Genomic DNA, 26481 nt, shown 5'->3' on the forward strand with positions numbered 1-26481 from the left:
GATCCCCAATTCAATGAACTCTCCATTAAACATTCTACTCACATTTATGGAAAATGACTGCTCTGCTGCTTACTTTCAATTTTCCTGCGATTCAACAATTATGTTCTCCTGATTTCATTTGTCCTTGAGATGCTGGAAGAGGACAGTGGATTTGTCCAAAGGTCACGTCATACAGCACATTACAGATCAATGCATCAGAGATCATCCATGTGTTTTACTGTTGCATGATTTTGTGCAGTGCAATGCAAACATCCTGCCTTGCAGCATGACTTAGAGAAAAGCAGTTATTTCATAAATAACCCTAATAACAGCTGACAAATCTCAAAAATATTATGTTTGCTTCAAGAATTCATTTTTTATGTTAAAATGCATGTTTCATTGCATTGATGCACATGACATTTTTTTTGCAACACTTTAAAAAGTAATGTATGTTGTAATGCAGCATTATATATTTTTTATTAAAACTTAAATGCATTACAATATTTTCTGAAATTAGTTGTTTGTCATGTGCTTTTCTAAATATAGATAAGTAATTGAATGTATTATAACTGTGGTTTCAATTATTTACAAGATCATACAATGCATTATAATGTGCATTAAAAGGTTAATGCATTAAAAATACTTTTATTAATGCATTATATATAAAGGCTTTAAGTGTTACTTATATTTCTTTCCAGAAGAAACTACTGTATATATATTTTAACGTAAATTGTCATTTCACACAATTCAATTTAGTTCAAATTTATTTGTATAATTCATTTCAATTCAATAATGCATTTGCCAAAGTCAAAGAGAAGAAAGCCTATTCATTGGAGATAATTCCAAACCATGTTATTTCATGTTATTATAATGGTCAACAACGCATAGTTTCCTGGCTAACTTGATTCATACACTTTTTATCCTGTAATATCAAATAATCAAATGCTGAAATGCAAACCATAAAAAATTCTGCGCTTTTCAGACTCCAGTTTATATATTCCTCAATGGCAACGAAATGAATGCCACAGGAATAGAGGAATGTGATGGGCTTGTAGTCAGTGAATGCATTTATCACTACATAAAGGCCATCGGACACAACGCCGCCCTTCAACCAAAACACAAATCTCATTCTTGTCCTCTCTGATTCAAACTTCAGTGCAGCAAACTCAGCCAATTCAGTTTCATTCAGTCAGATGGTTTGTAAAGAATCCTACATAAGATTTATTGTCCTCATGAGTTTGTACATGGCTACTAAATTAACAGTTTTTATGTTAACCCTATAAAGCCAGCTGTATCATATCCCATACACATATTTCTAAGGCCTACAAATGATCAACATGATCCAAATTTTGTGAAAAACCTGCTACATACCTTTTGTTGTCTGATTGATAGTGGCTGAAGCAACATAATCCATACATTTTATTATTATTATTATTAGAAAAATCATGTTAAAATTATTTGTTCAACTCCAATAGTAGCTGAAAATTAAAATAAAAAATAAAATAAAAATATAAGCCTTTAAAATGATAAGTGTTTATGCGCCATCTTGTGTCCAAATGCAAAATATGACATCCGAAAAATGAAATTGACAGATTTAGATTAGCAAAACTCAACTAAAGATGAACAAAAAACACAAAAGCAGTATAAATACAACCAATTACTGCTGACCGACTACGGATATCTGCTAAGGAGCTCTTACTCACTGTACATTTAGAGATAGATAGGCAGTATTTCAGATAACGTTAACTAGCCCAACTTTCATGCACGTGAGCTGCAGCTGAACGACTCCATCTCTTCCTGTGAGCGAATTTTCTACATCCATAACATAAGGAATAAGATAGCCTAACAGACAATGTGAGGTTGTCATGGTCGACTCTACTTGTTGATTAAGGTTAAAACGGATAATTCAGATTTACATTTAGTAAACATTAAGGAATAAAAGAGCACTGGCAAAGGGGAAAATACCGTTGAGAAGTCAGTCTTAAAGGAGTAAGTTAGTTCACTAAAAAAAAAAAAAAAAAAAAAAACAACTTTTGTTGATAATTTACTCACCCCCCATGTCCACGTCTTTCTTTCTTCAGTCGAAAATAAATTAAGGTTTTTGATGAAAACATTCCAGGATTTTCTCCATATAATGGACTTCAATGGGAACCAAACGGTTAAGGTCCAAATGAGTTTCAGTGCAGCTTCAAAGGGCTTTAAACGACACCAGACAATGAGTAAGGGTCATATGAGTAGGCTAATTAATGACAGATTTAACATTTTTGGTTGTACTAGCAGTTTAAATATAATGTTTGCTTGGAGTGTGTGAAATGATAAAGTGTGAATAATTAAACTTTTTCTATATCGTGTAATATATGCAAATATATCCATACCGCTTTTAGTGGGTATGAGCTATTTACACTTCAGGGTAATAAACATGGACGAATGAGTAATAAAGAGCGTTAAGAGAGCTTTTCAAAGTGCAATATGCCATGAAAAATAACTCTTATTCACTTAGCTAAACTGTGAAGTATTTTTTTTTTGTATTGACATTTTTTTTTTTGTATTTTTATTTTAAATACATTTCCCCGTATATTTCTGCTCATCTGTGTGTACATTAACTCTGTGAGACACCCCTTCAATGTCAAAAGTGACTAATTCAACACAAGAGCCTTTAAATAACTAGACACTCAGATACAGTACGGGTGGAACAATAAATGCACAATTTCCACATGGTGAAATGTTTGCATGTACCCCACGTCGCCCTCAAAACACCGGGGGAAGGTTGCACTTTCTGGATTTCCTGTGTCTATTCTCATCACTGCATCAAACCACATTCTCAATAAGTTTCCACCAGCGACAGAGCAACAGCTTTCACTCTTCACTTCATATAAAAATTACCGTGTTTTCACGGTAATTCAAAGTCTTCTTCAAGGAAACTTCTTCAAGTCTTGTAAGTACATGAAAAAACTTGTGGCATATGCCTATTTACATATCTGCCTAATATAATATTTTTCAAATTGTAAAAATTAGCATACATTTTTTAAGTGAAAAGTTGAATTAAGAAATGAACATGGATTTAAGAACAGATTTTTTTTTTAAAAAAAGTTAAATATTCCATGTTTAGTTTGAGTTAAGCTCAATCAACAGCACTTGCACAATGTTTACCTCAAAATGTACTGGAAATGAAAAGTATAGCCACAAAACGTGAACGATATGTGCGTTAAGAAATGAAAGCAGCACTTAAACCGAAACGAAGTAAATCTGTGGCCGGTTGCGTGAACTTCTTAAACTAGGCTTAATAGTTTGTCATCTAAATATTTCTTCAAAACTGGTCCTAACTTTTTAATATCAGTAGTACTATGAAAAGGTAGATCAGTCTTTCCATTTGAAATGGAAAAGTACAGTTATTCAAACTAGCTCTTAAGACACAGTTGCCAAGCTTATGCAATGTTCTTCAAGATGTTTCAAAGAGCTTCAATAAGTCAAATGATCAATGTCACTAATATGATTTCTTTTCCACAACAGAAACTCACAGACGTTGACCTTCCTCCTGACAGGGAAATGAAAATCAGGCCAGTTCCCGAAACAATGAACAGTGGATCATTTATTTAAATTCTAGCAAGTCATATTAAGAGTTGATGTGAGCAAATCTCCAAATCCAACAAACGACATCATGGAAAACGGCACCTTTTTGCTTTTCCAGCGCTACCTCTTCACACCAGTCTACAGCCTGGTCTTGTTTTTTGGACTGATAGGAAATCTCGGAGCTTTGTACTACTTCATCTTTAAAGTCAAACAGAGATCTCCATCGAACATATACATCATTAACCTGGCGGTGGCCGACACGCTTTTCCTTTTCGCCTTGCCGTTTCGCATCCACTACCATCTGAACGACAGCAACTGGATATTCGGCGTCACCATGTGTCGCATCACCGGCACGGTCTTCTTCGCCAACATCTACATCAGCATCACCTTCATGACCTGCATCTGTGTGGACCGCTACATCGCCACCGTCCACCCTCACACCTACCTGAGGCTCCGCAACACCAGTCTCACCGCGCTGGTGAGCGCCGCCGTGTGGTTGGTCTCTGGGACGGCCATTTTGGCCTTCATGCTAACGTGCCCATTGTCATCTAGAGAGAACATGTGCTTTGAGGGCTTCACTTCACAAGAATGGGACGACTTGGCACCCTACAGCATATGCAGTCTCATTTTCGGGTCTCTTGTGCCTTCCGTGGTTATCCTGGTGTGTTACCCCATCGTGGCCCGCCGCATCGCCCGGATCAACAACTCCACCGCCCGCGGGGCACGGAAGGTCATCTACGCCATCCTGGCCATCACCGTTCTGTGTTTCCTGCCTTATCATGTCATGCATCTAGTGTACCTCCTGTCCCGCTTGAGACACGACCAACATAATGACTGTGTGTTCATCCTCCGTAGGGTGACCATGGCTCTGGTCAGTCTAAACAGCCTCCTGGACCCGATATTGTACTACTTTGCAACCGGACACTACAAGTGGTCGTTCAAAAGACTGAGGCTGAAGAAGAAAAGGGGCGTTTATTCCATTTCCAAGGGTTTTTAAGCTTCTGAAGGCTTCATTCTGACAGAGACTATTTGTTTTTAGGGCAAGACAAGGTGACTAATGTGACTTGATGTGACTGGAGTCAGGTTTTGTACTAATACAATGCAAAAATAAACAATGACTGTATTTTTTTAATTATATAACAGCAAAATAACCGCTACATTTGCCAATATTTGAAATGATCTTGCCTGCTAGGCTGAGTCAGTTGTTTATGCAGTTTTGGCGTTTAGTAATAGTGTGTAAATATCATTGAACTTGTGCATTTATATCAGTAGATGTAGAAAAGCACATACGAATGAAAAGACTGTTTTTTTTGTTTCAAAATCAAAGAAATAAATATATTTTTCACAAATGACAGCCTTCTGAATGTTACTTAAAAAAACAAAACAAATCTTTATTATTTTTTTTTCAAAGACAAACGTCAAATCAGTATCACCAGTCAGGAAGGCAGACCTTTCTTCAACAGCGTAGACAAGAAACTGCCCAATTCTTCATCCTGAGGAAGACAAAAACAGTTTTGAACAATATAACAAACAGGTTAACATGATACATTTCAAAACCTAACATTTAAAATCTATCAAAAAAGAAAATTATTGTGTGAATAGCACTATACAAATTAGAATATGAGTTAAACTAATCAAGAACTTACTTATTACTAATATTATGGGATAACATCTAACATAAAAAGTTTGTTCTACACACACTTCTACACTTATGTTAGATGCGATTAATCGTGATTTATTATGATTTATCTATTCGACAGCACTAATTAATATGTGTTTAAAGGCTTGGGTTTTTTAAAAGAAGTCTTGTGTGTGTGCACATATTACACTTATTTATTCCTGTGATGCAAAGTTGAATTTTCAGCCTCATTACTCCTGAATAAAGTCAAAAGAAAAAAGATCTCTATAAGCACTAAACGTATGTTGCAGTTTGAGGTGTGATATCGGAGAAGCCCTGCAGCATAATAGATGGTGACATTTATTGTGCTGTGAGTTGGCAATACCCGGCCCTGAATGCAACCCATGTCTGTTTGGAAACATAAGGGCAAAAATTTTCCCTCAAGCGGCGAGATGCTGTAAATTCCACTAGACCAACTGTCTTGACCACACGCAGAGAAAACAACTGAAGTTTTCCACAAATGCCAACCCAAAAACATATACGACTTTAAATGGTAAATGGACTGCATTTATATAGCGCTTTCATAGACCACCAAAGTACTTTATATTTGCCTCACATTCACCCATTCATACACCGACGGCGGTGTCACCCATGCAAGGCGCCAGCCAGCTCGTCGGGACTTTATTATGTTATTCCTCACCTTTAAAAATAAGTCGTTACATTTGAACACTAAATAACCCCTATTAAATCAGAAAGGGTATCGGTGGAGATGATTGTTTACCTGATAGCTCCAAGAAAGCAGAATGGCTTTGAGGTTGGGCTCCTCGGCCGAGGACGTCACTTTAATAACGATGGATTCCACGATTACGGTGCCGTCAGGGACGTGCTGGATGCTGTAACTTTTCAATACGCTGAAAGAGATGGAAAATTAGACTTGACTTTTAGTGAAACCTTTAGGAAAGCACAAACCTCCCTCAGTATTTGTCCACAAGCGCTGACATTTACACCGTGGCTAGAGCGGTAACAGCCTTGTTTACTGAGGGCAAGCGTTTGGGTGCAATGACCCACCTGAATGTCATCAACCAAGGATCAAGACTACAAATATAATAGTGTACTATAAATCTGTCTGGATATCTGTCTGTCTGTCTAGCTAGCTAGCCAGCCAGCATTTGCGACCAATTTAGCTGCAGTTTGAAGCCCTGTTTACATGAATCTCCTTTTCACTTGTAAATCACTTCACAAATGACTCAGTGATGTCACACCGCCTGCAGACTTGGAAAAATGTGACCTTCAAGGCGGAATTTTCTTCATTACCGAATTTACATACCGAATCATTACCGAATTTTACATTTACATTCATTACCGAGTTATTTTAGTATTATTTATTCATTATAGTTGTATTAATATTTTGAAATATCTTTAATTTTTACAGTTTACTATTTAAAATTCTAATTTAGTTTATATTTTAGACATTTTTATATTACTATTTATTTAGGTTTAATTTATTTTTATTAAAATTTTAAATTAATATTTATATTTTACTTTATTTCAATTCATAATTAAAAAAAAGTATTTAACAATACATTACTTAACAATAACAACCCTGTTGCATATGGGTGAGGGGGTATAATAAGCTGCATCAATTTAGCAAAAGGAAAGTCTGTGTGTGTGTGGTATTGTTTGCTGACCTCTTGAGGTGTGTGTAGATTCGGTTGAGTGTGTCGGTGTCACTGTGGGGGTCGTGGAGCGTCACGCGGCAGGTGAAGCGCAGCTGATGTTCACTGAGGCCCAGCTCTTTGAGAGCCTGCTCTGGAGAAACCAGCCGCAGACTCTGCACACATTCAGAAAACAGGGAATTATAGACATCCAAAATGATTAAATAAATTGATTAAAATCAACCAAAAGAGGTATGTTGACTTACATTGTCCTTCATTATTAATGTCCCGTGCATGGTGCGAGGTCTTTTAGGATCAGGCAATGGACCTGTGAGAAAGTTTCATGTATATGTATATTTATATCTATAGATAGAAAAGCAGAAAGTACAAGACCCCCTAACCACAGGACAGAAAAGTCATGATGGCGTGTCTGTAGACAGGTCAAATAAAGCATTCAGTGGTGTACGTGTCAAAGATCACCTCCGAGAGCCATTTCTCTCTTCAGCAGGTTGAGCGAGATGTCCACGGGGACGCTGGGGTTCGTCACTACGGTCGTCGTCTCTCCATTGGCCGGCATATAGCAACTAACACCTACATTGGGTAAAACAAATTGCAGTTTATTTCAGAAGAGAATATATATCAAACACTGAAAAGTAAACTATTTCACTGATCGTATGCTACAATATAGCGTTGCTCCCTAAAAAATAACTGGTTGTGTTACTTGCTTTTTTTTTTTTTTTTATAGATTTATTTATCAACTTTTTCAAAGCATTAACAGAAAGCATTACCATAAAGCAGATACAATCAAAGTTAAAGCTTTACCCCCACAATAACCCATTCCGCCAAAATAAATATAACGATAAATGACATACAACATACAAGTCAAGACAACAATATCAATAATAATCCAAAAAATAAATAAATAAATAAACATACGTAGCCAATAATGAAATTCTGACATGTTCGTGGTCCGTACATAACTACAAAACAAAACCCCAAATGACAATCACATCTAACATTGATCAATAAGTGGGAGAGTCCTCATCTTGTAGTTACTTTTTATGGAAAGTTTTGCACTTAAATTCCTTTTTTGTTACTTTTTCTAATACTTAAATAAGCCATAGGCTGAAGGAAATGCAAACTCATGCCTGTTCACTAAAGGGGCGAATTAAAGTTATATTTGCTTATTAGTACGGTTGAAATGGATCATCGAAGGTCAGCAGCAAAAACATTGGTTCACAAAGTGAGATTAAGTACATAAAGTATATTTTTATGTTTTTAACATTTAATTATTGCAGGTTTGTGTAATATTTTGAGTTGGCATTTCATTTTGAGAAACACTAAATCTGTTTTTGTGTGAGTAAATGAATGTTGACATTAAGTCTAGAACTACAATAACCATCATGTTTACACCAAGAGGTAGAGACTGGCTAAAGACAGGCTCCAAAAGAGAGTCAATCCCAAATATCCCCAACGTTAAAATGGCCTTGAGATGGTCCTTACTGCAGAACATGAAATCCAGGGGGAGGAGTTGGATCCAAATCCAGCTCCTCCCACCTTACATATACCTAAACCTACCCATCTCCACCCCCTGGTCTCCAACCCCACCCTTAATCCTACCCATCTCCACCCCCTGCCCTGACGACTGGTTCAGGACACTTTGGTCTTCAAAAATGCTCTTCAGAAACCTACGGGTGACGTCACGGACACTACATCCATATTTTTTTACTGTCTCTATGGTTTAAACTTTACACTCAGCACTTACCCCTGATTTCTCTCAACACGGGGACAGGAGAGATCTCAGTGCATTAATGGGAAAACATTTTACTTATTTGAAAAAGTAACTCAGATATTTTGTTGTAAGTTTCAAAGTAATGAGTTACTTTGCTAGTTACATGGAAAAAGTAATCTGATTCCTCACGTTACTTACCGCCCATGAATAAATCACAGAACTGGAAATGAGTGATAATAAAGCAGTCTGCAGTTAAAAACCATACAATACATTTTGAGAAGTTGTAGACTTACTGAACTCCTGTTCGATCTTGTCTTTGAGGAACTCCATTTTCTTGGCCTCTCCGTGCACCAGCAGTATGTTCCTGGGTTCTGCCATGCGGATCAACTGCATGATGCCTTTGGCGTCGGCGTGAGCACTGAAGGACATGTACTCCACCTGCAGCTTCACCTCCAACTAAACACACACACACTACATATGAGACAAGGGCTTGCATAGACTATTCGGGTAGTCGAATACTTCAACCATTATGTGCTGATAGATTTTTATATTTTGTGATCAAAGTTATGGATATTATGGTTTTAATATTGCGTGTCAATTAACATGTTAAATACAAAATGAAACCCGTTACTATAATGTTTTTACAATACAAGTAAGAGACTAAAAAACTCTGGGCTGACAATTAATAAACACTAACTACTCTTTTCAATGCCTTTTTTGCACTAACATAAACCATGAGTACTTGAGTTACTTGGGTATTGTTTTGACAAGTAACCGAACAGAGATTCAGACGTGAAATATAGAGGTTTAACATACAAATAAACTTTTGGTTTGGTCAAGGAAGGTAAAAATGGCAGATTTTTATGAAAATTAAGGGAAACGGTGGACAATAGGTGGACTACATTTCTCCAGTTAGAGTACTACTAAAGTTCTCTGATGCCATCTAGTGAAGGTCAATTAAAATCTGTGTTTGTGCTACTTACCGTTTGTCTTCCCTCTATCTCCAGTTTCTTCTGTCCATTCAGGATCTTGTGTCCCACAGTGCCTTGCACACAGTATCCTGGCATGATGACCTGAAAAACAAATACAATAAACTCATATATTTTCTCTTTTGATGAGACGCTATGAGCTTGAACGGGCATTGGATGAGCTGATGTTTAGCAGTAACACCTTCTGCAGTTTCATAAGGTTTCTTACCATGTTCTTTTCATTCCCGGCCCATTTCTTGAATATCTGTAAAGACTGCCCAGCATGCAACATTCCAGGGGTGGCGAACACAACCTGATGGAACAGATATCAAAGTCTCTGGACGCTTTCATCATGCACTCATTTGTTTCACTTCACAACAAGTCTTTTTGAATGCTATAAGAACAGAAATGGCTACAAAGTTAATGTCTTCGTAAAAAGAATCAGTTTTTCGATTCTGAGGCAGTTCTTGGGAATCGAGTCGAATCGAATCTCAAATCTTTTGATTTTGATCACCAAAACGACTCGAGTTCAGATTTGTTCACCGATTTATTCTTTGATAGATGTGGAAAATCTTTTAAAATATTAAAGTTATACGCACATATTTAATATGACATTTAATTATTGTATTAAATAAAGGAAAATAGGATTTAAAGAAAATGTTCATGTTAAATATTCTAGCAAAGGTTTGTGCATGTATCAGTTAATATTAATAACAATAAGAATGCATAAAGCAGCAGTCATAATAATAATAGTATATAAATTATCAAAGTATCTCAATAATCAGATAAAAAAAAACTTTCTTGATTATTATTAATTTAAGAATATTAACAATTGAATAATTAAAAACAGAATATTAATTAATATCCTAAAAGGTCTCTACATGTGTCATTTAATAATAAGAAATAATAATGGATAATAAAATATGTTGCATAATATAATATTATTATTAATTTAACAATAAAGAAACTCATGAATATGCCACATAGAATTGCAGAGTATATTATCAGATTTAAAAAATGTAATGATATTATTTTAGAACACTCATTAATGTTCTAAAAGGTTTCTATATGTTTAATTTAACAATGAGAAATAATTGATGTGATGTATATTTTGCACAATAATAATAATTGTAAAAAATGCATGAATATAGACTTGCAGAGTATATGAATGACCTCACCATTGGTCCAGGGTTATCAGCATATGAGCGATCAAAGGCTTTGATGTGCTTGAACTCAAACATGTTTCTCTGTACAAAGGTCTTGCGGATCTTCTGATTGGTCCAGGTGATGAAGAGTTTGTAGTAGTGATTGGCTTTCTCTGTCAGCCCGGTGGAGAAATAAATGGGTGCTTTCAGATTCATTCTCTCCCTGTTAAAGTAAACAACCAGCAATTAGACACCGTTCTGTGCCAATATAGTTTCCATACAGAATATATCACGCTTATCAAAGTGAGAAGCAGCAATTTTACAAGCTCACCAGAATGTTTCCAACAAAATACAGAGTTCCTGTGCTCTTCCCAGAGCAAACACTGGAATCAAGACCTAAAACATACAGACACCGAAATTAACAGTCTGAGAACGTACTGTATGATTGAACTGACATTAAAAAATGATAGTTAGCGCTCTAAAATCTGATTGGATGAGTCGTGTCTACCTTGCCTCCTCTTTCCACTGTTTCGTGAACCTTCTTCAGGAAATCTCTTTCCCTGCAGCGTTTGGAGTCTCTGATCGTAGTGGCATACGTGGATTCTGATATCAAAACATCTGGCCGGCATTTGTCAATCCAAGCAGCTCTGAGTATATAAAGCCAGAGAATTGAATGGGTTAGTTCAGCCAGAAATTCAAATTTAAACACGTTCGAATGTCTTATATTTACTTTATTTTTATTTAACTATCCCTTTAAAAATTACTTACATAAAATATGTGACAAAAAGAGATTTTACTCACCCCAAATGTCTGTCTGGTGTCATGTTGTAATCACCCTATACAATTTGATTTAGATATAATTAGCAAATTAAGTCAATAGCTGGAACATCATACGTTTAAGAGTATGCAATAGGTCATGTAACACTCACTGTGTAGACAACAGACTCCGAGCCAACTTTGATTTGAACCATGGCGGCTCCCAGCACATGACCTGCATAGTACGCTTTAATCTCAAGCTCTTCATCTACCTTGATGGGGCAAGGTCAGATAAACAAGTCAGATAAAATTATCCAAAAAAAAAACAACAAAAAAACATTAGCAACATTTAAATTTGAAGCTAAAAACTACATTTTATTTAAAACATTTCCAATAGGGAAAATGTTACAATAAAAAAATACATATTAAATTACTAAAACTATTTATATCAATACATCTAAAGTTGTTTAAATTAACAAATTAACTAAAATAATTAAAAAAAGTAATTTTAATGAATTAACTTTACCTGAACTGTTTGGTGGAGGTTGAGTGGCACAACTTTCTTCATACAGTCTTTGATCATCTGTGAAGTGAAGAAGTTGGTTTCTCCCTTTTTGTCGACTGTGATCTTTCTGAAGTCCTCCAGCAGGATGGGACAGATGGCTTTGGTGGGGTGGGTCATGTAGATGGGCCCATCGTAACCCACCATCTCACTCATGTAGGGAAGAGCACCGCAGTGATCCAGATGGAAATGACTGAGAGGAAAATAAAGGAGGAAAAAATCACAATGAAGAGGAGGACCACTCACATAACCGTCACATGATACAAATCAAGTATAAACTAACCTTATAATGACACAGTCCAAGAACTCAGTGAGGCGACCGTTCTGGGTAATGTAACTAAAATCTGGGAAACGTCTCTGAAATGAAACACAGAAAGGTAAGGGACTAGTAGACAACAGAAGTATACTCAAAATACACACTATGTGAATGTAGCAAGAACTGTTGAAACGCACATCATCGTTGTAACCCATGTGCATCCCGCAGTCAAGCATAATGTTTTTGCCCCCGATGGAGACCAGAATACAGCTACGGCCGACGTCCTGACCAGCCCCTGCCAGAAAACACATTCAAGAGAACTTTAGAACTGCATTGATATATATTATCAAATTATAACGTCTAAATAATATAGAATCATGTATATACATATAGGTATTTTAATGTAGTTCTAATGAAGTTATTCATAATGATATGAAACGTGAACTCATATATTATACACACAACACAAACACAAAATGCATTCAAAATGCCTATGCACGCAATATGGTATTATTATATGATATATATTAAGTCTAATATACATATGTAATATAAGTTGTTTTAAGGTATAATAAGCAAATTACCATTAACACACAAAAACATGCTGATTAATATTGTATATTATCACATGTTTGACAATGGCTTATTTATACACGTTTTTCAGAAATGTTACCTACAAAATTAAGCAAACGTCTTACCTAAAGGCGTGATTTTGATTTCAGGCATCCTGACAGCTTTGAAAAGATCAGAAATCAATGTTATATGTTTAACGTTATAAACTGACAGTCAAGCTCTAAGTTAACTGTAGATTAGCTGGATATGAACACGAGGGTGCATGTTAGTCAGCTTGTACACTTTCAAGGGATGTAAACCAACTGTGAAGATTGTACAAGTGTGTGGATATGTTCAAATAGTAAAACAGGTTAGCACAGCAGCTAAACAACTTTAGCCATGACGCCACAGCATTGAACAACAAATGAGAAGCATATCATTTGTGGGCGTGGCTTAGTGGCCCAACCGTTGTCTATAATTCTAAATAATAATTATCTTATTTTAACTATTCACGGTGTATTTTCATTTTAATGGCTATTAAAGTCTTTCACGGTTATTATTCAGGAGTAAATTAATATCTAGACCGCTACTAAAGCCAAGCAAAGACAGAAAGTGCACAGTGCTAACTGTTACTTTTCACAGCGCTGGTGAGTTTGGATCAATCATGTTCGTTTGAGATTTCTAGACTGTACTTTTTTTAAAAGTAATTTTGATTCAGATTTCAGGGCCGTATTTATGTTTTGTTATCAGGTAAAAAAATCTGCGGAGTTCATTAATTGAAAGATTATAGTGTTCAGTGGTGCATAAATGTCTCCAATAAGACGCGGACAACCTACAGATATTTGAACGCGCCTCAAGCGCCCCCTCATGGAAGACTACTTTGTGCATCATAAAAGAATGACGTCCAATGTCACGTCGTTGCGTGAATGCGTCATGGTTAAATTCCCCAAACACGGCCAAGAACCAACGTCCAATCACATGGACTTTTTATATCATGTGACATGAAAAATGTGATTTGATTGGCCTAATGTTGCCTACGTAACTTAAAGAAAGCAGGAAATCATCGGATCAAAGGGAGAGCAAAGCCTTTAAATGATCCCAAAGAAGAGCACATACGATACTTTTTACTTGCTATAGTTGCGAATTAATAAATACGGACTTTAATTCCCTGTTATAAGGGTTTGTCCAAAAAAATCATTCGTTTATTTCGTGGTAATTGAGTAAGAAATAACAAAAATGGCAGATACATTCAGTCTTCAGAGGGTTTTAGAAACATTCAGATCAAGCCTAACTGAGAATAAGGAGGTTTACATTCAATATTATATAGCAGGATGGAAAGAGCTGGTCAGGTGGGTGTGTGTTTTATTATTGTTTTACATAATGGTCTAGGGTTACTTTGAAATCCTGTACAGTTCACATAAATCAATCTTAATTCATGGAAGAGTCATTGCCCATTTAAAAGTGTCTAATGTTCATATATAGAAATATCTAATTGCAAATGTCTGGAAAAGTAATGAAAGTACAAAAATACTGTCTAAATATGGATTGCCTGATAATGAATTGCCTGCTCTTTTTCCATACCAGCTTCATGAACAGTTTGGGGAATGTGTTTTCCTTCATCTCCAAGGATGTGATCTGCAAAATCCAGATCCTAGAGAACTTCCTTTCAGGAGAAAATGGATCCCACTATGTCACCATCCAGTCCATGGTGAAGTATGAGCTGGAAAATGAGCTGGTGGACCTCACCAAAAGAGGCATCCACCCAGAATCCGGTTGCCGGACTCTTCTGAGGCTCCATCGTGCTCTGCGCTGGCTGGAGCTCTTCCTCGAGAGACTGCGGACCAGCGCCGAGGACAGCAAGACCTCCGTCATGTGTTCGGATGCCTATAATGAGTCTCTGGCTCAGCACCACCCCTGGCTCATACGGAAAGCTGTCGGTGTGGCCTTCTGTGCACTTCCAGGGCGAGAGACCTTCTTTAATGTGATGAATGCGGGAGATCAGGTGCAGGTGGTTGCTCTGTTAGGAGAGTCTTTGCCCCTCATCTCTGAAGTATACCAGATCACAGAAGACTTATATGCCAAGAACAACCTCCTGGAGTTACCATAGATTCCTTCCACTAAGCAATACAGTTTTAGTGGGACATACTCACTTCATTACAAACATGGACTTATTATTTTATTGTCTGGCTGTAAAAGGTTCATTCATTTGCTTTGCCAAAGGCACATGCAATATGCAGATTTAATGCACATTTTAAGCAGGGTCTGCTCATTTTAGACTACTTTGTTGGCTGAGTGGGCATTAAACGCTGGGTATATTTTAATATATTTGAGCATAGGGATGTAAAGCTACAATATGTTTATGATATATATTTAAATTTAAAGTGCTGTATATTTGAATATATAGGTTATGTTAATTATCTTATTGGTGATAATTTTATTTCACTTGTATTCATGTTGAATGTGTGTCTTTGCTGAAACTACAAAGGGCGAGATTTGGTTGATATAATATGCAGTGCATGCAATAATTAAATATAATACAATCTGTGTTTTTGTCATGGTTGTTCTTATATTATATCTTGCATTTAGAGGAGTACAAACAATTTTTTTTAAACTTAAGCAACTTTCCAGAAGATGAATTCTTTTTATATTAAAAATTTAATTTGCAGTTTGATAAACAGCACACCTCTTAATAAGCCATACAATAAGTATTTGACATTCAATGTGCATATTTAGGTTATTATTCATATTTAGTACAAAGCTTCCATCAAAAATACATTTGAGATTTGCAAACTTTAGTTTACCAGCATAATTAATAATTCTGAAACTTTAATGCTAACGGTAATGGATGCCCAGTAAGAAAGTTAAGAACTTAATTCTTAAGAAATTGTTAGTCTTATTATTTATGTATGGTAAATATGAACAAGAAAAACTTATCTAGGCAGTATTAATACATTTGTTCTTGTGAATAATAATAATAAAACAAAAATAATAATAAAAACAAATATACTTATTATTTCTGCCGATAAATAATAAGTATATTTCAGAAAAAAGTAAATCAATTTTTTAGAAGGAGATCGATAACCTGAACTGTACCAAAGGAGATGTATCTGACTGCAGACAGTGGTAAAATAAATGTTTACAGAATACACGTTGGAAAAATCTGCAAGCATAACCGTTTGGGAGCTAACTTAGTTGGATATTATTTCTTTCCAGTGAAATGCTGTCAAAAACGTTGTTCCAGACAGTAATACGCATAGATATGTAATACGTAATTGTTTACAAAAAAGCTCGCACTTCCGCTTCAGACGCGTTGCCACGGAGACGCCAGCGCGTCGCAACACTAGCGCCTGAGGAGAAAATGCCTCTTCTTTTAATCTCTTCAACAACGACTGAAAGAAGCAAAAAAACGATATAAAGGTACGACATGTCTAAGATTTTACAATATACGATTATTTATTGAATATTTGAGCAACTTTAAGCTAACCAGAAACCTATTGCAGTTATTTGCATTGCATACCATAAGGTATCGCCTGTCTGTCTGTCTACTATCTATCTATCTATCTATCTATCTATCTATCTATCTATCTATCTATCTATCTATCTATCTATCTATCTATCTGTCTGTCTGTCTGTCTGTCTGTCTGTCTGTCTGTCTGTCTGTCTGTCTGTCTGTCTGTCTGTCTGTCTGTCTGTCTATCTGTTTGTCTGCATATCTATCTATCTATCTATCTATCTATCTATCTATCTATCTATCTATCTATCTATCTATCTATCTAAAAAAATGTAAGATTTACATTACACGAGATTAGATGTTAAACTTCATGCTGATTTGTACTCGGCTTTCGCCAAGATAAGCACAAACTAAGACATAGCTTTACAGTAAACTATGCTCTCTCTCTCTCTCTCTCTCTCTCTCTCTATATATATATATATATATATATATATATCTGTATTCTATCTATCTGATCAGATTTCAATGTCATCTGGAGACAGGATGCATGTGATCAGACCCAAGTCTTCTAAGGGGCGCAGCAGACCCATGATGGCTCAAACTTCGAGTGTGGATCCACCTTCTCGGCCCTCGTCTCTTTCACCCCAACCTCCAGCTGCCAAGGCCAATGACAGGTCAAACCAGAGCCTTCGATCCCGAGCCATTCAGAGATGCAGCAGTCAAACAAGTACAGACGTACTCACCGACAGACTCCCGGATGAGCCTTTCTCACTCAACAAATACAGAGTTCTGCCATCCATAGAGAAAAAAACAGCTAACGTTACTGACCGGAAGTTCAGTCAAGGTAACAGCCACATGACATGTCAACACACGTCACATGTCCACACAAAAGCCCGGCAGGATGTGGTGTCAGAGGGGTCAGGAAGTGAGACAGAGGACTCAGGCCTGCTGCTTGCAATCAGAACTCCTTGCGGTCAGAGATTCAAGTGCAATTTCCGGCCAACAGACCAGCTCCGGGGGGTCCTATCAGCCGCAGAGGAGGAGTTCGGGGAGAGGTTTGACAACTGTGTGATTGAGACTATGGATGTACCACGCAGGACTTTTACAAACCTTACAATGAGCTTGGCTCAATGCGGTGTCCTAAACAAATCGGTTTTATGCATTTCCCAAGAAGACACAGATTTAACTTGAAACATTAATGCAGGGCAACTTTCTATGGACACTCGAATAGCACACAAAAACAGTAGCACCTCATTGCAGTACAGAAGATCTAGGGGGCGGAGTCGGATCCAGATCTAAGGGGTGGTGTTGGGTAGGTTTAGGGATCAGGGGGTGAGCTGGGTAGATTTTGATATATGTAAGGTGGGAGGAGTTGGATCTGGACTCCTCCCCATGGATTTCATGTACTGCACAAAAATAAAGATTTGCAGTCCGATAAACATTTCAAAATCAACCCCATGATTAAATATGTGATTGTAAAATGTGTATATATCTAATCAGTTTAAGTTAAAAGAGTTAGAGAATGACATTACAAATAACATTAGATTGAACTGAAGGCAAAAAAAAAAAAAAATAGTCATATTCATGCCAGTCAACTATGAAAAAATTTGTTATTACAGTTATCTAGATAAGTTTATATAAGTTGCTTAGAGAAAATTAAACTTATTTCTGAGGCCATTAAGACTTTTTTGAACTGATATTTTCTTGATGATTAAAACATTTCTCAATATATACACTGAAAGTTGTTTTCTTTATGCAAAATAATGACAATGAATAATTCTAACAAAAAATGCACGCCAGATGCATGTTAAAACTTTGTTAAAAGCGCTAAAAGTGTTTCTCACAATAAATGCAGAGTTGGAAAGACTAAAAAATGCAACAACAACATAAAGTACAGTATTCACGCTAAGATTATGACACGTGTTGCATTTAATGCTTGCAAAGAAGTGAAAATGATTGATAACACAACACAGAAATGAGCCATCTGGTAGTTTTAATATACGAATTTAGAGCAAACAACTATAAAACCCTAAATGCAGCAAAAGTACAAAAAAACCTGCAATGCTAAATGCAATTGCAAATGGGTTTCAGTCAAACAAAGTGCATAACTTTGAGCATCAAAAATGTAAACAAACTAAAATAATTTTGCATTTCGCAAACAAGAGTAGAGCAGCCATTTCAAACAATATAGCTACAAAACAACAACCACTCTTCAGTAGCCCTTTGTAAAAGTGCCGCATTTCCTGCAACCGAACAGAAAGTGCAAGCAAATGTCCAAACAATTCAGTGCAACTTAAAGATCAAACTAATATTTGGTCTTTCTGAAAAGAACAAGAACTCTTTCTTCCTCCAAAAGGTTTTTGCAGTTCAAGTATGAAGTATAATAGTCCCATTACAAAATGTCTATTTATTCTGAAGTGCTCTTGAGGAATGTTAGTGTTTTGAGTTGGTCTTAAGGGACTGTGTCATTTGTGCGCTTTATAATTTAGTGCGAATTAGTAGGCAAGTAAATGAAATCCCAATGGTTAATTATATTTACCTAATATTCTCTTACTTGCTGACTTTTCTCATCTCAGATACTGTGAAAGAATAAATACTGAAGCCTGTTATGATTCTATTCACACATAAGACCAAAAGGTATTGCAACACTGCAAGATATGCTTCATTAGTCAAGTAGATAACAGACAAAATGCCTGTGTTAATGTAGGAATTAGTATTGCAATTCACTTCTAAATCAAAACACACTTGTCAAATGCAAACTGACTCAAAAGGTCCTGTAATCAAAATTATTTGGCATTAAGCTCAAGTCGAAGCGCATTCTTTTGATTATGCACTGATAATTGATGTAAACATCATACGGTAACAGCAGAACTGATTTTTAAGCAAAAAATGTGGATTTCGCTCTTCATCTCTTCAGTTGGCGATTTTTTCAATTTCGTCGAGATCATCCGTGTCCAGCCTCAAAATTTTCTTATCTGTTGGGGAAAAACAAACAAATAAATAATCCAATATTCATTATTTTGAAATTTATATACATTAATATCCATTAATTAATTATTCAATAAAATGTGCATTATATATATACACACACACACTATATTATAATTAATAATAACATGTAACAATTATTTATATAACTCAGGGTTATTATAGTTCACTAAAACTAAAACAAACCATAAACATTTGTTGCTTGAAATAAAATAAATGTTCACTAAAATCAAATAAAATACACAAAAAGGCAATATTTCAAATTTTCATTTAGTTTAAAACAGTCTAATATAAAAATGAATGAAAACTAAATCAACCAAAAACTATTAAAAATTACAAAAACATAACAAAATGGGAAAAACAAAAATAAAAAAAATCAATTCAAATTATTAATAAACACTATAATAGTATTTTAATGATACTACAATAACACTGATATGAATTATTTAAAAAAAAGAATAATATATGAACAATTTAGAATCATTATTTCTGTAATTCATTAAAAATAACAATTATTGGGTGTTCATAACTATTCTTTTACATTTATTCATTTAGCTGACGCTTTCATCCAAAGCGACTTAAAATTGCTTTATTTGTCAGAGGTCGCACACCTCTGGAGCAACTAGGGTCTTAAGTGTCTTGCTCAGGGACACATTGGTGTCTCACAGTGGGTTTGATATCTCTTTTAAGAGATAAACTAATAGACAGACTTACTAAAATGCCTCTCGTATGTCTTGAGAATCTCCATGCTGCGCTGACTGTCCACCATGTTGACAGCGAGTCCTCTCTTGCCAAAGCGTCCAGTCCTACCGATCCGGTGGAGGTACGTTTCATTGTCTGGATTGCCATCTTTGTCCAGAGGAAGGTCAAAGTTGATCACCACTGACACTTGTTCAACATCAATCCCTGTGGATGGACCACTTGATTACTTGAAGATGGCAGAATTTACACACTGGGCCTGTTTACACCTGGTATTAAGATGCGTTGTGGCAGATCGGATAACGCTAAATACAGGTAAATGGGGTCAAAACCGTTTTGATCTTGTCCACTTTCGACCACTTCCAGAGGTAGTTCGCCCAGATTGCTTTCGTAGTGTAAAGGTTCATGTGGACGAATGTGTTCGAACAGCCACAAAGACGCCAACTCTGTCCCTAGTGAGCGAAGTGCGCTAGTCAGACAGGATTTAATCTTTGTCGGCTGAAGACCCAAGTTTGGTTTGAAGATGTAAAAACATAAAAATCACAATGTTGCCTCACCATTCCTGATTTCTAACACACACACTCTGAGCGTTCAGCTGGTCTTGTGGCTGTCAGAGCAGAAACTAAAGCTGATGCTCTCTGTATATTCACATGCGCACTCATGTAAATTGCGACAGCTTATTTTTGTTGATTTAGATTGAAAGAGCAGGAAGAAAAACCCCATGCATTTACCCTTCCTTTGAAGAAATCAGGACAGAAGTGGTTGAAAGTGGCCAAAAGAGGCAGATCAAAACACCAGGCGTAAATGGGGCCATAGGGTAGTTATTTTACAAATAATTAGAATAGCATATTCCATCAAGGATGTAAAAATCTGATTATATGTGTATGAGGTAGTGTCCTTGCCTCTTGCACAACAATTAGTAGTGATGAGAACTTTCTCCTTGCCGTGTCTGAAACGTTCAATAACCGCTGCTCTCTGCTCAACCACCATTTCCCCGCTGAGGAGCGCCACCTGGTGGCCCTCTTTAGACAGCTGGGCGGAAAGCCAGTTGGCCATTTTTCGAGTCTGAGAAAAGACGATAACATAAGATGATTGAGTGAAAGAAACATTAAACACAGAAATATCAACCAGAGGCAAGCAGGCTCACATGACAGAAGACCATAGCTTGTGCGATAGTGATGGCTCCATAGATGTTACAGAGCGCGTTGAATTTGTCCTCCTTGCAATTGCAGAGCACATAATACTGCTTGATAGTGTCCAGCGTCTCCTCTTCACGTTTTAGCTTGATGATGTTGGGATCCGGCACGACACGCTCGGCAAACTTCCACACAGAGTCCTCAAAGGTGGCAGAGAAAAGTAACATCTGACAGCCTTTGGACAGCATTCTGTAAGAGACAGGAAATAAAAACCGTTTATACTCAATCTAATGCTAAACCATGTTGCCAATTCTTTACATTTTAAGTTAGTTTTAAAAGTCTTAAACCAAAAAGCCAGAGAAGCTTAATAAGAAGGATAAATGTGTTGTTGTTTTTGTGGAAAATATGCAAAAGTAATAGTGGGAAATAAGAATGTCAAGAAATATTATCTGTGTTCATATTAAAAAACAAACAAAAAACAAGTTGTGTAAGGAGGAAAATATTTTCCTAACACCTCGAAAAACAAGCGTCCACGGAATCAATTAAAAAATGTTAAAATAATTTAAGACTATAAAAAGTATTTATTTTACAAATATAATTTTAATCATGACTGTCGTGATGTTTTCTTTGGGTTTGACCTAAAAAAGGTCAAATGATGGGACATTTTTTAAGATACATAATTTTGATAGGCAGGGTCATGACGGATCTACACGTGAACTTGCAGTCATAATATCAATTCCTGTTTTGTCACATACATATTGCATACTAACAGTTTTTTAAAAGAAAAATTAAGTAATAATAAAAGTAAAAATAAAAAATATATAATTATTATATTTAAAATTTAAGAAAATACATTTTTAAACAAATATCAAATCTGAAAATCATGCACACATTTAAAAAGGTGTTATCAAGTCATATGAAATGCATTTTTAATGTTTTAATAAAAATATATTCATTTTTAGATCCAGACACACAAAAAAAACGTATAAAAGATGTAATCAGGAGTCTGTCTGTATGCATTTGCCTGGTTGGAAAGCCAATTCTCCAAACACTAGGGAAAGTTCACCTCTGAATGCGGATGCTCTGGTCTTGGTGTCCCTGTGTGGCGATCATGACATCAGCCTCATCCAGAACAAACACTTTGATCTTTTTCGGGTCGATGAGCTTGAGCTTGACGCACCAGTCCAGAACCGTCCCAGGTGTGCCGATGACGATCTGCTCCTTGATCTTAACGCCACGCTCCACTGACAGAGGGCACAGCAGCAATCATGCACTTAGATCTGGTCTCCATGTTTACGCAATATTCTGAGGCTTAATTTAAGCCACTTACTTTTATGTCCTCGAACAGCATATGCCAGTTTAACTTCAGGATAAAACTTGCCCATTTGCGCGATGACTTTACCCGTCTGCAGAGCGAGCTCATATGTAGGAGAAATGCACAAACACTGGAAGAAAGACAGCAAAGTATTATCAACATTTTTTTTTTTTTTACAAAAGCTTTTTTGTAACTTTGATTTTCATTTATTACTCATTATTATAGATGAGTGAACAGTCAAAAAACTAATAAGAATACACCCATTATACCAAAGAAGCATTATCTAATAACAATATTCACTAATTCACATTAAAAGTCCAGAACAGAAATCGGACATTTGATCAAGTAAGGTTCAAAAATCCGGTTTCATTTTGTTGACATATTAGAGTTTAAAGATTTTGAATATCTATTAGTATCACTCCATAAATCAGAAAATACTGTCAACAGCCAGGAAAAAATGAATAAAATGTTAGAAAAATCAGGCAATTTATATACAGGAATAAAACTGGAAAGTTTGGTGTATGAGAAAACAGCCTTAAACAAAATATTTATCGTAATTGAAATCTACAGATGCAGACTAACTGCAATAAAATAAAATGTTTTTTCTTTCCAGTTGTCTAAAAAAAAGGCAAGTTATGTAAACAAAATGGCCTAAAATCTCAAAATTGATCAAAGGAATGGTTTTGCCTGTAGTATCTTGCCTTAGGTCAGAATGAAAGGGAACATTACAGTGAATCTCAGTTTTCAAACTCACCTGAGGCCATTTTAAGCCCGGGTCCACATGACTGAGCATGGCCAGCACGAAGGCGGCTGTTTTACCAGTGCCAGACTGAGACTGAGCGATCAGATTCTGAGGTCTGCGAATGAAGGAAACAGTCTGTTCATGTATGAGTGTTATATGAAACTTACTTTACACTTATACTCCCAGAGATTTCACATAACAAACTTTATAATGGTCCAATATTGTGCATCAAATATCCAATCTGTGTCAATTACTGTACGTTTATCCAGAACGCCCCACTAATCTTAGTGAGATAAATCACATACGTCTCTCTGCACACGCTCTTTCTGCTCTCTAATGACAAACCACACTTTTAGTAAAACTAAAAGAAAATCTAACTTCAAATGTGCGAGTATTAATACACACACTCACACACTGTTATCAGCACCGTTTACATCAAAACATTCATCGCTTCAAATCTGTATTGAATGTATAAAATATATGTGGACTTACGGTTCGGCGAGCATCATGGGAAGGGCATTCTCTTGGATTTTAGAAGGTCTGTTGAAGCCCATTTCATAGACGCCTTTGAGCAACTGAGGTTTCCTGAGTAACAAAAATTGAAACTAATAAAATTGAAACATGCGAGCCACCCGAGAAGTGCAGAAGCTTTAAAATATAGCGCATTGCCTTATTTCATAAAACAGTCATTGTTCTGAATGCTAGCAATACAAACTCCCATTCAAATATTCATCACAGCTGCATTAATTTGATCAAAAATACACATATAAAATATTAAAATACCAGTTACATGATCCTTCAGAAATCATTCTAATATGCTGATTTGCTGCTCAGTAAATATTTCTTTTCAATGTTGAAAACAGTTCTCAATATTTAGTGAAAAAGTTGTAGTTTTTCAGGATTATTTGATGAATAGATAGTTAAAAGGTTAAAAAGAACAGGATTTATTTGAAATAGATTTTTTGTAACAATGTAAAAAGTCTTTCACTTTTGATAAATATAATGCATACTTTCTGAATAAATAAAAAAGACCTCAAACAGCAGTGTAAATTCACAGTTCTTTTCCCTCAGATGTCATTACTTTAACACCACATGTAGTACTCACAGCCTCAGCTCCTCAAAAGTCTTGACTGAATACAGTGGTGAGTTTGGGTCTCTCTGAAGAACCTCCACTTGGTTCGTGTTGTTGACCACATTGCTTCTGATTAATTTATTCAGGAGAGACTGTGTGGCTTTGTCCTCTGAAATAGCATATTTGCAAAGAAGCAGGCTTACAATTTACGTTTTTTATACAGTCAATGAATAAAGCTGAAGTGTCATATGAATAAATAATCATGTAAGATGAAAACAAACCTTTTAGACTACCTAAAAAGATCAACAGTTTTAAAGTCGGAATTATTCACAATAGCACTAAATGTGTAAAAAGCAAATTAATTGACTCAATATTGAATTTATTATGTTTATTATGTAAAAATTAACCTTTTTCCTCTTCTTCGGGTTTGTCAGCATCATCTACATGAGGGGAAAATAAATGACACATAAGAAAATGCAGAGAAATCTTTTAATGCAAACACATCTTTAATAGTTCACACACAAAAATCATGTACTCACTTTCCAAACCTGTATGTCTTTGTTGCTTAGAGGAACAAAAAAGGAGATTTTGAGAGAAAGACTGATTGTTTCTTCTACCAACCAAGTACCAGATCATTTTAATTCAATGGAAAAAATCTGATTCAATCAAAATAGTGCACCAAGGAATGCCAAGGTTATTAGTGATCATAGCATAATTTTGGTCAGTTTCTCATAAAAAAGCTGCTAGCATACAGTAAGTGCTGGATAAGACTTGAAATGTAGCGCACAAGTCATTTTGATGTAGCTATTACTGTAGATGTATATTTTTCCAATTGCAATTTTGTCTATTTGCACAATGATACTATTTGCACTTCGGACAGATGCTAAACTGCATTTCGTTGCTGAGTATTTGTACTGTGCAATTCTATCTATCTATCTATCTATCTATCTATCTATCTATCTATCTATCTATCTATCTATCTATCTATCTATCTATCTTTTGACACTTCATATTGCTTTTGAATACTTTTGAAGCTTGAAAGCTCCAGTTCCCATTCAATGCAACAAAAACCTTTTTTTAAAGGTAATCTACTCTTTGTGTTCCGCATAAGTCATACAGGTTTGGAACTAACTTAGATAAATATTACTTTCTGAGTGAACTATTGTTTTAATGCAATATAATACAGTGAAACATTAACTTACCATTAGTCCAAGCTAAATTTCCCGCTTCCAAAATCCGCGAGTTCTGGATCTGTTCAAACAGAATTTACAGTCAAGAAAATATAAATGCCATACACAGATATATACAATATAACGTTACAAGAACATTCACAAATTATGCATTTTTCAAAAGAAACGTATCGAATTGATTTAGCTAACAGTTAACGTTAAATAAAGTAACGTTAGACATATTTTAAGCTAAGTTTGCCAGTGCTAGCAAGCCATAAATTACACTCACTAGTTTTTAAACAGCACAGACAGAAATGACATAGATGATGAAAACAATCATGTCCACTAACTTCATAGTTAAGTGGTACAAAGTTAAATTACAGTCCCTAAAAATTTATATAGGTTTAAAATATCATACAGGTCGTATCTCAAAACCTTGTTAGAAAGCATTTTGATGGTCAAAACCGTGTTTGGTAGGAACCGTGTTTGGCCCTAGTTAAGAAGCTCACGTGGATTTGAGACGCAGCCCATCCCTGACTCACCGCTGCTAGTGCGCTAATCCGTTACAACATAATTAAAATCACATTTTCACTCACAGACTTGGGTGTAGACTCTTGATTGTCCACGGCTAAAGCCCACGAATCGGTTGACATGGCTTCTGTCGCAGATATATGAACTTTTAAACGGTCTTCAAAAATGTGCGTCCACTTTACTCGACTCAGCTTCACGAGAACGCGCAAAACCAACCAACTGACAGTCGAGGCGCGCGCACTGAACGCTGTCCGGCCGGAAGTCAGTACGTGTTACCCAGAGTACCCAGTTCCAGTTTACCATTCACTGCAAACAGTTTCATGTGTAAGTATCTGTGTTGTAGCAGTCTAAACCAGTCTTAAATATTAAACTTGGTTAGTTTGTTATTTCTAAAAAGCAATTTGTGCAGACAATTATCATGAAAATTTCCACTGACATCACTCTCTGTTTGGCGTCTCAGTCAGAGGCCTGGTGGTAGACCTCTAGTTTTTTTTATCCATTAGGTAAGGTTTGGTCCTCCAGAGTGTACAAACAATAAATAAATTAAACAATACATATCATAAATAAACAAATGATGTAAACATT

General features: G+C 35.9%; 6 protein-coding genes across 7 annotated transcripts in view; 4 read left to right on the forward strand and 2 right to left on the reverse strand.

The window, feature by feature from the left end:
* Positions 1-3530: 3530 nt before the first annotated feature.
* LOC120463700 (lysophosphatidic acid receptor 4) lies at positions 3531-4659 on the forward strand. The gene has a single exon (XM_039652980.2). It carries the CDS (start codon positions 3638-3640, stop codon positions 4544-4546), a length of 909 nt encoding a protein of 302 aa, XP_039508914.2. The 5' UTR covers positions 3531-3637; the 3' UTR covers positions 4547-4659.
* A 256-nt stretch (positions 4660-4915) lies between these two features.
* On the reverse strand, positions 4916-13191 carry ints11 (integrator complex subunit 11). Its single transcript, XM_039652979.2, has 17 exons — positions 12940-13191; positions 12439-12536; positions 12269-12342; positions 11950-12178; positions 11597-11695; positions 11469-11503; positions 11176-11314; positions 10999-11063; positions 10701-10890; positions 9752-9835; positions 9538-9627; positions 8848-9010; positions 7303-7413; positions 7089-7150; positions 6856-6998; positions 5949-6078; positions 4916-5042 (listed from the first exon to the last, which is right to left on the reverse strand). Exons 1-17 carry the CDS (start codon positions 12965-12967, stop codon positions 4986-4988), a joined length of 1797 nt encoding a protein of 598 aa, XP_039508913.2. The 5' UTR covers positions 12968-13191; the 3' UTR covers positions 4916-4985.
* A 649-nt stretch (positions 13192-13840) lies between these two features.
* Positions 13841-15337, forward strand: cptp (ceramide-1-phosphate transfer protein). Its single transcript, XM_039651422.2, has 2 exons — positions 13841-14142; positions 14378-15337. Exons 1-2 carry the CDS (start codon positions 14030-14032, stop codon positions 14898-14900), a joined length of 636 nt encoding a protein of 211 aa, XP_039507356.1. The 5' UTR covers positions 13841-14029; the 3' UTR covers positions 14901-15337.
* A 643-nt stretch (positions 15338-15980) lies between these two features.
* Positions 15981-18630, forward strand: ubxn10 (UBX domain protein 10). Of its 2 annotated transcripts, none has more exons than XM_039652941.2 (2): positions 15981-16210; positions 16764-18630. In XM_039652941.2, exon 2 carries the CDS (start codon positions 16770-16772, stop codon positions 17433-17435), a length of 666 nt encoding a protein of 221 aa, XP_039508875.1. In that variant the 5' UTR covers positions 15981-16210; positions 16764-16769; the 3' UTR covers positions 17436-18630. The 2 variants fall into 2 exon arrangements, with proteins under 2 accessions (XP_039508875.1, XP_039508876.1); XM_039652942.2 differs by having other exon boundaries at positions 16787-18630.
* ddx19a (DEAD-box helicase 19a) lies at positions 18221-26097 on the reverse strand. The gene is made up of 12 exons (XM_039652984.2): positions 25962-26097; positions 25399-25447; positions 24604-24636; positions 24230-24365; positions 23617-23709; positions 23137-23239; positions 22398-22512; positions 22134-22311; positions 21079-21316; positions 20834-20996; positions 19947-20138; positions 18221-19219 (listed from the first exon to the last, which is right to left on the reverse strand). Exons 1-12 carry the CDS (start codon positions 26016-26018, stop codon positions 19158-19160), a joined length of 1419 nt encoding a protein of 472 aa, XP_039508918.1. The 5' UTR covers positions 26019-26097; the 3' UTR covers positions 18221-19157.
* vwa5b1 (von Willebrand factor A domain containing 5B1) overlaps positions 26090-26481 on the forward strand; it is a 38828-nt gene continuing 38436 nt past the window's right edge. The window contains exon 1 of the mRNA XM_039653156.2: positions 26090-26220. The gene's annotated coding sequence lies outside the window, so the exon portion shown is untranslated. The remainder of the gene's footprint in view (positions 26221-26481) is intronic.

This window comes from Pimephales promelas, chromosome 20 (assembly GCF_988280905.1).
Source record: "Pimephales promelas chromosome 20, fPimPro1.hap1.1, whole genome shotgun sequence".
Lineage (NCBI taxonomy): Eukaryota > Metazoa > Chordata > Actinopteri > Cypriniformes > Leuciscidae > Pimephales > Pimephales promelas.

Bases quoted from the DNA above. Each gene is read 5' to 3' on its own strand.
- LOC120463700 (XM_039652980.2), top strand. From the start codon at position 3,638: ATGGAAAACGGCACCTTTTTGCTTTTCCAGCGCTACCTCTTCACACCA.
- ubxn10 (XM_039652941.2), top strand. From the start codon at position 16,770: ATGTCATCTGGAGACAGGATGCATGTGATCAGACCCAAGTCTTCTAAG.
- ddx19a (XM_039652984.2), bottom strand. From the start codon at position 26,018: ATGTCAACCGATTCGTGGGCTTTAGCCGTGGACAATCAAGAGTCTACA. The intron at 23,710-24,229 runs GTGAGTACTACA...TTTGTTACTCAG, and splicing joins ACTTTTGAGGAGCTGAGGCT to GAAACCTCAGTTGCTCAAAG. The intron at 22,513-23,136 runs GTGAGTTTGAAA...TCTTTCTTCCAG, and splicing joins CGGGCTTAAAATGGCCTCAG to TGTTTGTGCATTTCTCCTAC.
- cptp (XM_039651422.2), top strand. From the start codon at position 14,030: ATGGCAGATACATTCAGTCTTCAGAGGGTTTTAGAAACATTCAGATCA. The intron at 14,143-14,377 runs GTGGGTGTGTGT...TTTCCATACCAG, and splicing joins GGATGGAAAGAGCTGGTCAG to CTTCATGAACAGTTTGGGGA.
- ints11 (XM_039652979.2), bottom strand. From the start codon at position 12,967: ATGCCTGAAATCAAAATCACGCCTTTAG. The intron at 11,504-11,596 runs GTGAGTGTTACA...CAAATTGTATAG, and splicing joins CGGAGTCTGTTGTCTACACA to GGTGATTACAACATGACACC. The intron at 6,079-6,855 runs GTCAGCAAACAA...CATCTCTTTCAG, and splicing joins ATCTACACACACCTCAAGAG to CGTATTGAAAAGTTACAGCA.